Source organism: Jaculus jaculus, chromosome 7 (genome assembly GCF_020740685.1).
Source record: "Jaculus jaculus isolate mJacJac1 chromosome 7, mJacJac1.mat.Y.cur, whole genome shotgun sequence".
NCBI classification, from domain to species: domain Eukaryota; kingdom Metazoa; phylum Chordata; class Mammalia; order Rodentia; family Dipodidae; genus Jaculus; species Jaculus jaculus.
The window spans coordinates 125792031-125804396 of NC_059108.1; the positions used below are offsets into that span (position 1 = coordinate 125792031).

The following is a 12366-nucleotide window of genomic DNA, read 5'->3' on the forward strand; positions in this document are numbered from 1 at the left end:
GGGGGAGAGCGACAGGAGGATCCCTAGGGCTCGCTGCCCAGCTAGTCTAGGTTAGCTCGAGGTTCAGCCACAGACTCTGCCTCAGAGAATAAGGTGTTGGGCTGGAGAGATGGCTTAGCGGTTAAGCGCTTGCCTGTGAAGCCTAAGGACCCCGGTTCGAGGCTCGGTTCCCCAGGTCCCACGTTAGCCAGATGCACAAGGGGGCGCACGCGTCTGGAGTTCGTTTGCAGTGGCTGGAGGCCCTGGCGCGCCCATTATTATCTCTGCCTCTTTCTGTCACTCTCAAATAAATAAATAAAAATGACCAACAACAAAAAATTTAAAAAAAAAATAGAATAAGGTGTAGAGTGGCCGAGAAAGACACCCAATGTTAACTCCTGGCCTCTATTCTCACATGCATGCACACACCATGTATGTGGACCCGCACCCACAAATGTCCTCACACACATACAGACATACACACCCGTACATACAAACACACACACACACACACACCACACAGGTATATATGTAAAAGAATGACCAAGTCACTGGTTGACTCCAGTGGAGCCCCTCTAACCTGGAACTCTGCTAATGTGTTAGCTTTCCATGGCTGAGACAAATACCTGAGAGAAACCAGCTTACAAGAGGAAAGACGGAGCTGGGCGTGGTGGCGCACGTCTTTAATGCCAGTACTTGGGAGGCAGAGGTAGGAGGATCACCGTGAGTTCAAGGCCACCCTGAGACTACAGAGTGAATTCCAGGTCAGCCTGAGCAAGAGACCCTACCTTGATAAGCAAAACAAAACAAACAAACAAACAAAAACAGAGGAAAGAGAAGATATAGTCTGACTCACGGTTTCAGAGGTTTGAGTTTGTCTGGCCAGCTCCTTTGCTCTGGGCCTGAAGCAAGGCCCCCCCTCTGGGCCTGTTCCAAGGGGTCATGCAGAAGTATAGCAGCAGTTTGTTCAAGACCTCTCAGCTGACGTAAGTGAGACTTACCCAGCCCCAAGATCACCACCAAGCTCCCAGGCCAACTGGGGGGGGGGGTGCCGGGAGGAGGGTAGGACCACCCCCTTCAGGATGATGGGTACTACAGACGCTCCTCAAGACACTATGGTGGTGGCAATATGTGACAGACGAGGCTGCTCCTCTCATGTCAGCCAGAAAAGGGGGAGGGGAAGGGAGAGAAGAAAGAGAGAGAGAGAGAGAGAGAGAGAGACAAATAAATAAATAAGAAGAAAGAGGAGGGAATGTCTTTCACTGAAGTCCTGGCCCCTAAGTTTCCATCACCTCCCAACAATGCCATTCAATTGTGACTCCATCTATGGGTCAATCCTCAGATGAGGTCACAGTCCTCATGATCTAGCCACCTCCTCCAAGCCTCACCCCTGAACACGACTGACTGTCCTGGGGACCAATCTTTAGCACATGAGCACTGGAGGGACATTCCGGGTTCACACCATGACAAGGAAGCAGTGCACACTGTTTGCTGTTCAGGCTTCCGCAGCCCTGGAGGCAGGGGCTGCTCTCGTACCACCTTACGGGGGGCGGTGGAGAAACTAAGGAAACAGAGAAGATGAACCTTCCCCCAGTTACACAGCTAAGTAGCACCTGGCTTTGAGTTCATGTCTGCCTCCAAACCTTGTCCCAACAACCTTCCTTACGTGCCATTCGGCTGTAACCTCTGGACTGACAGGTGGTGACCTGGGTTACAGTCCCCCATAAGGAGCTGGCAAGGTAGGGTGAGGGGCACACACATGGCTTGGCCCCTCACTGTGGCTCTCCTAGCCCCGTGTTTGCCTATGAATCCCTCATCCAGCCCCACTGGGACGCCACTGGCCTTTCATCCTGAGACCTGCCATCCGACTACTTCTCACATCCTCCCGGGTGAAGAATGTCACCTTGCTTCATATCTGTGTCCTTGTGGTTGGCTGAGGAGGGGGGCGGCGGGGGTGGGGGTGAGGTTAACCTCATTGTTGTCTTATATGGTCATTTAAACCTCCCAGGGCTTCCTCCAAGGGCCAAAAATAATCCGGAGACACAGCAGCTGTGTCCAGCACACAGAGAGGACCCAGCCATCTGCTTTGGTTCAGAGCCCTGGGTCGGTCTGTCAGTCAGCCTCTCTCTCCCAGCTCACCCTCCATCCTCTCTCCTGACTCCAGCCATGACCCGCTTCTCCTATGGGGAGTACTTTTCCCTCTTTCACTCGGGATCTGCACCCTCCAGGTCCTCTGCGCCTCCAGAGAGCCCGCCAGCCCACGCCCCCCCTCTGGGCCTGTTCCAAGGGGTCATGCAGAAGTATAGCAGCAGTTTGTTCAAGACCTCTCAGCTGACGTAAGTGAGCCTTACCAGCCCCAAGATCACCACCAAGCTCCCAGGCCAACTGGGGGGGGGGGGTGCCGGGAGAAGGGTAGGACCACCCCCTCCAGGATGATGGGTACTACAGACGCTCCTCAAGCAAACCCCCTTCCAGCTGTGCTCTCTAGATCCCATGGTCCTGCTAAGCTGGGACCAGCGGCCACAGACTGAGGTCCCCCAGGAGCGGCAACCAGGCCGTGCTTGAGACTAACCCTTCAGACACCCCCAGGTTGAGACCTGTGTGCCGAGGGAGGCCCCTGGGGCTCTGAATCTAGACCTCCCCCCCCCCCCGCACTGCAGGAGGTAGACAAGAGATGTTCTGAGAACCCCAGAGGCCCAGAGGAGCTGAGTGGGATCCGAGGGGTTGGCCACACCTTCTGTTTGTCCCCGTTTCTTGTTCCCTGAGTGCCACCTGCAGGGGTCCATTTGAGCGCATCCAGCGCCCGTGCGAGCAAATGGTTTTAGTGTTGCTGTCTTTGTTTAAGTGGCCGGTGCCAACGCCCAGAGCTGCAGGAAGGGGTCTGTGCCTGGGTATTGGCCTATTGGGGTCTTTTCGAGGTGGCGTCTTCCCCCTTGCTCTGCACTCCAGAGTGACTCTAGAAGCAGCTAAGAGCGAAAGAGGACCCTGTGGCTGGCACCCCATTTCCACGTTGCAGAGAGAGGAAGAGGCATGGGCCAGCACTCTGCTTCTCCGTCCCAGCCTCTCCAAGCCCGGTGGCCGCCCCATCTTTGGGGCTACGGGCGTTGAGAGTCTGGAGAGAGAAACCCAGTTCTTTTTCTCAGCACAGCTTTCCCCTCCTGCGTCCAAAGAAGGATCCGACTGCCACCTTGAGACTCTCTTCTCTCCAGGGCAGGATTGGAGGGGCCAAAGTGACCTCAGGGTCACATCAGGCATGCTGTTTCCCAGTGGCCTGATGCTCCCAGCTGCTTCTCCTCCCTCAGGGTGGGAGCTCTGTCTGATCTCATAGGGAAGCCTCAGTGTGGGGTGCTGGGAGCTCCAGGGTCCTGCACCACAGCTGGAGAGAGCCACGCTGGGCAGCAGGTCTGAGAACAAGCAAGCGTTCCGTGACACACACGCAGCAGGCGCCCTCCTCACCACAAGCACAAAACCAGCCAGTCCCCCCTCTTCTGCTTCAGTGATGTCCGCATACCCTATGGCCATGATGGCGTTGATGGGTCTTTGGGACTAGTCAGTCCCCTCGGCCTTACTCTTTGCTCTGGAGCTATTAATAACCCGGAGGCAAGAAGGCAGGGGGAAGTGCCCCAGGCTGGAGGAAGCAGCTGGGAGGGTACAGAGACTGGTTCTGGAGACCCTCAGAAGCCTGCTAACACCCAACACCAGGGGGCCTGGGGCACCAGGCATTTCTCTAGCTAGAATGGGGTTGTTTCTGTAGAACCCTTCCCAGAAATGGTCTCCACTGACTGCAAAGATGGGGGAGTTCAGTAATGAAAGGAGGAAAGAATGGATGAGGAACTAAAGTGATTTTAGTGAGCCAAGGCAAGAAGCCCTGCATACTAGCCCTGAAATACTTTAAAAAATTTTTTGTTTATTTTTATTTTTATTTATTTATTATTTTTTTTCTGTTTTATTTATTTATTTGAGAGGGTAAGGCAGAGAGAGAATGAGGCTGATAGAGAGAGTGAGAATGGGCGTGCCAGGGCCTCCAGCCACTGCAAACGAACTCCAGACATGTGCGCCCCCTTGTGCATCTGACTAACGTGGGTCCTGGGGAGTCGAGCCCCAAACCGGGGTCCTTAGGCATCACAGGCAAGCGCTTAACCGATAAGCCATCTCTCCAGCCCTTTTTTGTTCATTTATTTATTTGACAGCGACAGACAGAGAGAAAGAGGGACAGAAAGAGAGAGAGAGAGAGAGAGAATATGTGTGCCAGGGCTTCCAGCCACTGCAAATGAATTTCAGACACGTGCACCCCCTTGTGCATCTGGCTTACTTGGGTCCTGGGGAAACAAGCCTTGAACCAGGGTCCTTAGGCTTCACAGGCAAGCACTTAACCACTAAGCCATCTCTCCAGCCCTGAAATAGTTGTTTTATTGAGAGAGAATTGGTGCACCAGGGCCTCCAGGCACTGCAGTCGAACTCCAGACACCCTTGTGTGCATTGTGACTTTGCACATGCATCACCTTGTGCATCTGACTCACATGGGATCTGGGGAATGGAACATGGCTCCTTAAGCAAGCTACTTAACTGCTAAGGCATCTCTCCAGCCCTGAAATCTTTTTTTTTTTTTAAAGTTTAAACAGTGAAGGCTTCATGTTTGCAAATTCTTCAAGTATTGATATTGGTGTTTTCAGTAGCTGGGAGCGGGGGTAAGAGACAGAATGAACAGATGAGGGGGAGGTTGGGAAGATGAGTGAGCGGGCAGTGGCTCTGATCATCAGCAGGCTTTTGAGATTCAGGCCACCTGACCTTGCCTGTTCCTGCCGCTGATAATTGAGCTGCTCTTGGTCTCACAGGACCACGGACCCTGTGCTGAAAGCCATCAAGGAAGGCAACGAAGAAGCCTTGAAGGGCATGATCAAGGACGGGAAGAACCTGGCAGAGCCCAACAAGGAGGGCTGGCTGCCATTGCACGAGGCTGCCTACTATGGCCAGCTGGGCTGCCTGAAGGTCCTGCAGCGAGGTGAGGGGCGGCTTTGGAGGACCAGCAGGGGGAGAGGGGGTCTCCATCTTGGTGAGGAGGGTAGGCCAGGTTATCAGCCCCCCACTATGTTGGGGGGGTTGGTGTGTGGCTGGTTTCCACTCCCTACGGGCCTTCCAGATGGCAGAGCCCTATTCCTAGAAAAAGAAGAAGGGAGAGCTGACTTTTGGGACCACCACTGCCAACTTGTTCCAGAATGTTCCAAGGGTTGTTGATTTGGTGTGGAAAAAAAAAAAGCCACAGCTGTGCCTGTATTCTGCCAAGATTGTACCCACCAGCTGTGGGACCCTAGGCAAGTGATGCTTTGTCTCTGCCCCAGCTTGCTGAGCAAGATATGGATTGGTTATAACTACCTGCAGGCAGTTGTCACCACTGCCATCGAGTGGCCCCGTCTCCAAAAGCACGCTGGGAGAAGCAGCTGCATGAGAAGTGGCTTTCCCAGTAGGAGCTGGAGGACAGGGAAGGTCAGGTGTGTTCGGACTGGGGGCTCAACCAGGAATTCCCAGAGGAGGGGACATCTGAGCCATACTTCTCTAACTGGGAGTATGAAAGAAACCTAGGAAAGGAGGGCCAGGTGAAGGCCGTTGATGGTTGGTAGATTTCAGAAGATGCCATCCCATGTCTGTCCTTGAAAGTGGGAGGAATTCAGACCACATCTGTGTTGGGAGGGTGGGTCTCTTCCTTCGTGACTCTCCTGGTCTCCCCCAGCCTATCCAGGGGCCATTGACCAGCGCACACTACAGGAAGAGACAGCGCTGTATCTGGCTACCTGCAGGGAACATTTGGACTGTCTGCTGTCTCTGCTCCAGGCCGGGGCAGAGCCTGACATCTCCAACAAGAACAGAGAGACACCTCTCTACAAAGGTGAGTTCTTGGGGTAGGTTTCTCTGGGGGACTCAGAAGACCTGAAGGTTGCTCGTGTGAGTGCGTGGCTCCCCCAGGGGGTCCCACTCTGCTGTATAATCTGCCTGCCACCCGAGCCTTCCATTCCTGCGTGTGAACATGTTTCCCAAGCATGACTAATATCCAGTGCATTCAGTGCTTTGTGGGCAGGCCAGCATGCTTGAGGGGCACCGAGGGCTCAAGGATGAAAAGATGCAGCCCATGCGTGTGGGTCTTCCCGGGCGCAGGCAACCTCTCTGACCACAGCTATGCAGAGGTCAGCAAAAGGCTTGGGGAGGGAGGGCGGGGGAGGAGCATCCTGTGGGTGGCTGGCTGCCTGGGCTGAACAGGAACAGGGCAAGTTTACTGGCTAGTCAAGCTGAAGAAACAGCCTGGGCAAAAGCCAAAATCCCTGTTGACCTGTTTATTACTCACCTGAGGACACCTGCTGGCTGCCCTGTGGGGCCCAGGGTCAGTGAATAATTATATAGCTGTAACTATTGTGTGCTTATTTTTTAATTAATTAATTAATTGTTTTTGAGGTAGGGTCTCACTCCAGTCCAGGCTCACCTGGAATTTACTCTGTAGTCTCAGGCTGGCCTTGAACTCACAGAGATCCTCCTACCTCTGTCTCGCCAGTGCTGGGATTAAAGGAGTGCAACACCACACTTGGTGTTGAGTGCCTATTATATGCCAGGCACAGAGCTGTTCTCTCTCTTTTTCTTTTTAGAGAAAGAGAAAGAGAGAGAGTGATAATTGGTGTGCCAGGACCTCAGCCACTGTTCTGGAACTCCAGACAGAGGCTCGCACCACCTAGTAAGCATGTGCAACGTTGCACTTGCCTCCCCTTTGTGTGTCTGGTTGGCATTAGATCTGGACAGAGATCAAATATGGTTCCTTAGGCTTCGCAGGCAAGCGCCTTAACCTCTAAGCCATCGTCTAGCACTCCTGTTTTACAAGTAGCAAGGGCACAGACAGACAATCAAGTTGCCAAGGCTCTCACCACCAGCCAGACTGTGGCTCGAGAAGCTGGAGTTGGGTTACCTTGCTCTAAACTCCTACATCCAGAGAGCCTCGCTTTGTCTTGACTCCTTTCACCTTCCAGCCAGCTCCCGCAGAAATAGCAAGGTGTGTGAGCTTTGTACGTTACAAAGACCCGACTTCCATGTGGCTGGTATATGACACACGTAGTGTCCTAGGAGAAGTGAGTGGACTTGAGGAGCAGGTACCTAAGTCTTCTAGGGCTCCTGCCGATTTGGAGGGTGCCATAGCTGTCCCAAAGCACCCACTGTGCCAAAGACAGACTAAGGACATGTGCCAAGTCCTAGCCAGTGAAGTTTGTCCCTGGTCCCACCAAGTACAAAGCCTCAAGCTAGGAAGAGCTGTATTCAGAAGATAGAGTCGACTAGAGTTCAGTGAGCAACCTTTGGGGATTTGAACGGCAATATATACTGCCCACTCCTCACCTACAAAGAGTCTTTCGGTCTCAGTGATGTAGCACTGAGTATTAAGAAGGCAGGGGTGCTCTAGAACGTGCCAGGGGGCAGAGATTCCGGGTGTGACTGTGATGTTACTGGCTCTATGCCTCACCCTCCTCATCAGCAAAAGTGGGTATTAGCACAGCTTGCTTCTCTCCTCTCTCTTTTCTTTTCTGCACGTGTAGTATGTGTGGTGTGCAGGTGTGTACGCAGCTGCACACGAACTGTACACATGCCCGTGGTGGCCAGAATCACTTACCCGTGTATTTCCTCGAAATGGAGTGCCTCGATTAACCCGCGGCCGACATTTTCAATCAGAATGGCTGACCGGCAAGCACCGGCCCTCCTGTTCCCCACAGGGCTGGAGTCGCAGGCACGCCTGGCCACTCCCTCAGCTATGTACGTGGGTGCTAGGGAATCAAACTCAGGGTGAATCAGGCTCTGTTGCAAGCACTCCTATCTGTTAAGCCATCTCCCCAGCCCTAACCTGACACTCTTACAGGTAGTTGGCAGGGTTAAACTAGTTAGTCATGTCAAGTGCCATGTATGCCACGTGCTATTGCCAATACCAGCATCACTCGCAGTCAGATATCCTAGGCTCAGTGCAGGAACTGGAATTACTTTTTTATTCGAGGTAGGGGCTCACTCTTGCCCAGGCTGACCTGGAATTCACGATGTAGTCTAAGGCTGGCCTCAAACTCACAGCGGTCCTCCTACCTCTGCCACCTGAGTGCTGGGATTAAAGGCGTGCACCACCACGGCCCTGCCGGGGAGAGCAGACTAGAATTTGAACAGGGGCCATCTGTTGAACAAAGGGGTTGAGGACGAGCGGATGAGAGAATGGGCAAGCAGGTGAGCGAAGCCTTGGCGGCCAGGTCTCTGGGGCCTGGTTGCTGACTGTCTGCTTCTTCTCGGCCCAGCCTGCGAGCGCAAGAACGCTGAGGCGGTGAGGATCCTGGTGCAGCACCACGCGGACACCAACCACCGCTGTAACCGTGGCTGGACGGCGCTGCACGAGTCTGTCTCACGCAATGACCTGGAGGTCATGGAGATCCTGGTGGGTGGTGGGGCCAAGGTGGAGGCCAAGAACGCCTATGGAATTACGCCCTTGTTCGTGGCAGCCCAAAGTGGGCAGATGGAGGCCCTGAGGTTCCTGGCCAAGCACGGTGAGTGGTCATGAGTCTCCCCCAGGGGCATGGCTGGCAAGGACCTCAGATGTCCATTGGAAGGGAAGGAAGTGTAGGTGTCATCCTGTGGGCATGCCTCTGACCCAGGGCCCTGTAGGGATGTCTTGAGAAGGATTCCAAGGTTGTGTCTAGGCTCAATGGAGTGGAGCCACTATCAGGTTTGACTAGGAATATTATTGGCTATACACAAGCAGCATTACTTCCTCCCAACGTCCTCGTTTTACAAATGAGGAATCTGAGGCCTAGAAAGAGGAAATGACTTATCTATAGTCACGTAGCAAAACTAGTTGTAGAACCAGCTAGGTTCTTGGATTCCTGACACCCCAGCCACTTCTGGGTCACACTTCAGGGTCTGCTCTTTTTACCACACCACACTTCATGGTCAGAAGAGACCTCAGAAGACATTCAGATCACCTCATCATTTTCCAGGTGATGAAAGAGAGGACCAGGGTGGGAAATAATTTGTCCAAAGTCACAGAACAAGTGGATGGTACAGCTGGGATCTAAGCCCAGGTCTTTGCTTTTGAAAAACCTTAATGGAAGATACTAAAACAATGTTCCCTATGTTATGAGGTCCCAGTTACCGAAGCCCCGGAGACCATGGCTTAAAGAGGGTTGCTTTCAAGGCTGGGGAGATTGCTGTGCGAGCATGAGAACCAGCGTTTAGACCACTCAGCACCCACATAAAAAGCTGGGTGGAGCACACCTTTAATCCCAGCACCAGGAGGCAGAGGCAGGAGGATCACAGTGAGTTCGAGGCCACCCTGAGATGACATAGTGAAATCCAGGTCAGCGTGGGCTAGACACCCACTTCAAAAAAACAAAACAAAACAAAAAGCTGGGTGGGCGTGGCAGCCTTAGTGCTGGGGAGGCAGAGATGAGGGTTCCTCTGGACAAGATGACTAACAGGCTTAGCTGAATTGGGGAGCTCTGGGTTCAACCCAGAAACCCCACCAAAGAGTGATCAAAGAAGATGTCCAAAATCAACTTCTGTCCTTCATATACGCTCACACATATGTGCCCACATGCATACACTCATATATACATACCACATACACATAAGCCAAAAAAAAAAATGTGTTGTATTCTGATCGGCCCCTAGCTCCCCTTTGATTTCTTTTCCCTCCCCATAACAGGGAGCCCCTCGGGAGGACTAAAGAGGCAGGTGGTTGTGTAAACCTTAGGGCTGCACCAGGGTGGTTTCATGAAGACCTGCTGTGTTGCAGGCGCTCCACTAAGCATGCCCCCAGATCCGATCACTAGACTGTGAGTCAGGCGCTGTACTCACCCAATTTCATACTCAGGGAAACTGAGGCTCAGAGAGGTTAAATGACTGCTCCCTGCCATAGTTTGGATTATGAACTATGTCCACCTGACCCCAAAGTACACACATCTCACATTCCATCAGAGGACCTCAGCCCAGGAGCGTGACCCTGGGCCTCTGTCCAGACAAGCGGTACGTCCTCAGCACGTGCCTGGTCTGGTGGGAAAACAGACCGAGACAGTTTCCTGCAGCCAGGGACAAATCTGGAGCGATCGGTGTGAGAACAAAGGGTCCGTGCTGGGTCATGGAGCCCGGACCAGTGGGTTGGGCAAAGGGCAGGAGATTCATGGGTGAGAGTGAGCCCCTGCCAGCTCCCAACAGCTAGCTATTCGGTCTCCTGCAGATACGAAGGCACGTGGGGTGGGGGCTCCTCTCTCTCTGGGAGGGCCGAGGCTGATTTCTATCCAAATATTTTCCTTGTGTAAGCAGGTGGCTTTGCTGGCTGGGCTAAGCCTTCCAGGGATCCTGACCCTGAGGCCTAGTGCTGTGTGCAAGCCGCCTCTCAGCTCGTCCCTCCTCCGCAGGGGGCTGGGGTTGGGGCAGGACCAGCCTCTGCCTGAGGCTTCATCCCACAGCCGGGGGGCCTCAGAGTGCCACACCTTAGTTAGAGGTTTCCTTACATCATCTTATTTGCACCTGTAGTAACTCTGAAAGGGAAGGGGCTATGATTCCTGAGCAAATGGGTAAATTGAGGCTTCTAAAGTCTACTGGAGGCCTCAGAGCTTTGGAATCCCTGAAACAGAAACTCCAGCTGCTATTCATTGGTACGTAAGACTTACCTGTGCTCTTTCCAGCAGGCCAGAAGGGTATCCCACTACTGTTACAATAAAGTTACTAGCGAGGCTGAGGCAGGCAGAAGGCTCCAAGAGACGAGCTGTGCTTTACGCACGCCTTGGTTTTTGGAGCGCCGAGGCCTGGTGACCCCTCACTTTGCAGAGAAGTCCTGTGCGTGTGGCGGCTCTCTCCCTCTCCCCCAGAAGATTCGGAAGGTCTAGGAGTCTGAGCAGAAGGCAGGCTGTGACTAGGCGCCTGCCCCTCCTGTCACTGTGGCTCAATGATTTCTTTGGAGGAAGTCATTTCTCTCGTTTCTGGATGAGAAAAAACAAAACAAAACACACACAAAAAAACAAATCCAATTAGTAAAATCTTTGGGATTTTACTTTGAGGAGCTCTGTGCTCAGCGAAAGCCAGGAGGCTGCTCTGGGTGGGGGTGAGAGGAAAGCAGAGCCCTCTTACAAAGTGATGACCCCCGTCTCTACCTTCATACCACCTACCACGGTTGGTTCCCTGCCCTCAGACTGCCTGGGTTCAAACTGGGGTCCACATTGAAGAGCAGCATGATCTGGTGTTGGTGGCTGGCGTTCTCTGCATAGTACCCTTGTCTGGGACAAGGAGCTAATTGCACGATGGATCTCCTAGGGTTCCGGAGCGGGTTCAGAAAAGAGAGAAAGACAGAGATGGATGGACACAGGCACAGCTTGGTGCCAGGAGATGCCAGTATCATTGCATGTGGCCACTCCCATTTGGGCTGGCAGCCCTGGGTCTTGAAGTTGCCTGAAGAAGCCAGGGCTGGTCCAGGGCAACTGCTTCCTTCCTAAGTGATGCCCAGCACACAGTAGGTCCTACATCACAGTAGACCACCAATCACTCGTGCCTCTGCTGCTTCCTTCCTAGGTGCCGACATCAACACACAGGCCAGTGACAGTGCCTCTGCCCTCTACGAGGCCTGCAAGAACGAGCACGAGGAGGTGGTGGAGTTCCTGTTGTCGCAGGGCGCTGACGCCAACAAGGCCAACAAGGATGGCCTGCTCCCGCTGCACGTGGCCTCCAAGAAGGGCAACTACAGGTGGGTCCAGGTGTGCCCGTTACCAGACCTTTCTTGGCACAGCTGGAGAGGACAAGAGGTGGCGCCTGTTTGGGGCTGTGCCGAGGGGCAGGAAGAAGAGAAGTGGTCTGAATGGAGGGCGCCTTCCCTGTTGAAGGAGAAGACCCTAGCTGTGACCAGCATGGGAGGAAGAGTGCATGCTTACATAGGCACTCTCACCACAGTACTCTCTCCACGGCTTTACATGGCAACTTGTTTAATCCTCCCAGCAACTCATTGGGCACTGGGGGGAGGGGGAGTTGGTGCCAAGGTCTCTTCTTTTCCGATGGGGAAACCAAGACAGAGAGGTTGGGTAACTAGCCCAGGGTGATGATACCGCTCGTAGGTGACACGACTCCACCTACTTCAAGTGGCCCAACTACAGGCCTCCAACTCAGGGAAGAGAGCAGTGTGAACTCATTTGGGGATTTGTGATTATTTGGAGGGGGATGCAGAGATAACCCTCTGGGCAACTAGCTGGCATGCCAGGAACACTATGGCAATGCCAATGGTCCCCATACTAATGGCTAATAGTCACTGGCACTTACTGTGGGCTGGTTGCTTAGATGGGAAGAGCTCAATTTTTCTAGGAGAAATCTGCAAGGGCGAGGGCTGCTCTCGTGCGTTCATGG

General features: G+C 53.4%; 1 protein-coding gene across 1 annotated transcript in view; it reads left to right on the plus strand.

Moving 5' to 3' along the window:
* Asb2 (ankyrin repeat and SOCS box containing 2) overlaps positions 1 to 12366 on the plus strand; it is a 40718-nt gene that overhangs the window by 17385 nt on the left and 10967 nt on the right. Inside the window, exons 3-7 of the mRNA XM_045154766.1 lie at positions 2208 to 2315; positions 4815 to 4981; positions 5708 to 5863; positions 8280 to 8525; positions 11545 to 11716. Coding sequence (XP_045010701.1) covers positions 2208 to 2315; positions 4815 to 4981; positions 5708 to 5863; positions 8280 to 8525; positions 11545 to 11716 — 849 coding nt within the window. The remainder of the gene's footprint in view (positions 1 to 2207; positions 2316 to 4814; positions 4982 to 5707; positions 5864 to 8279; positions 8526 to 11544; positions 11717 to 12366) is intronic.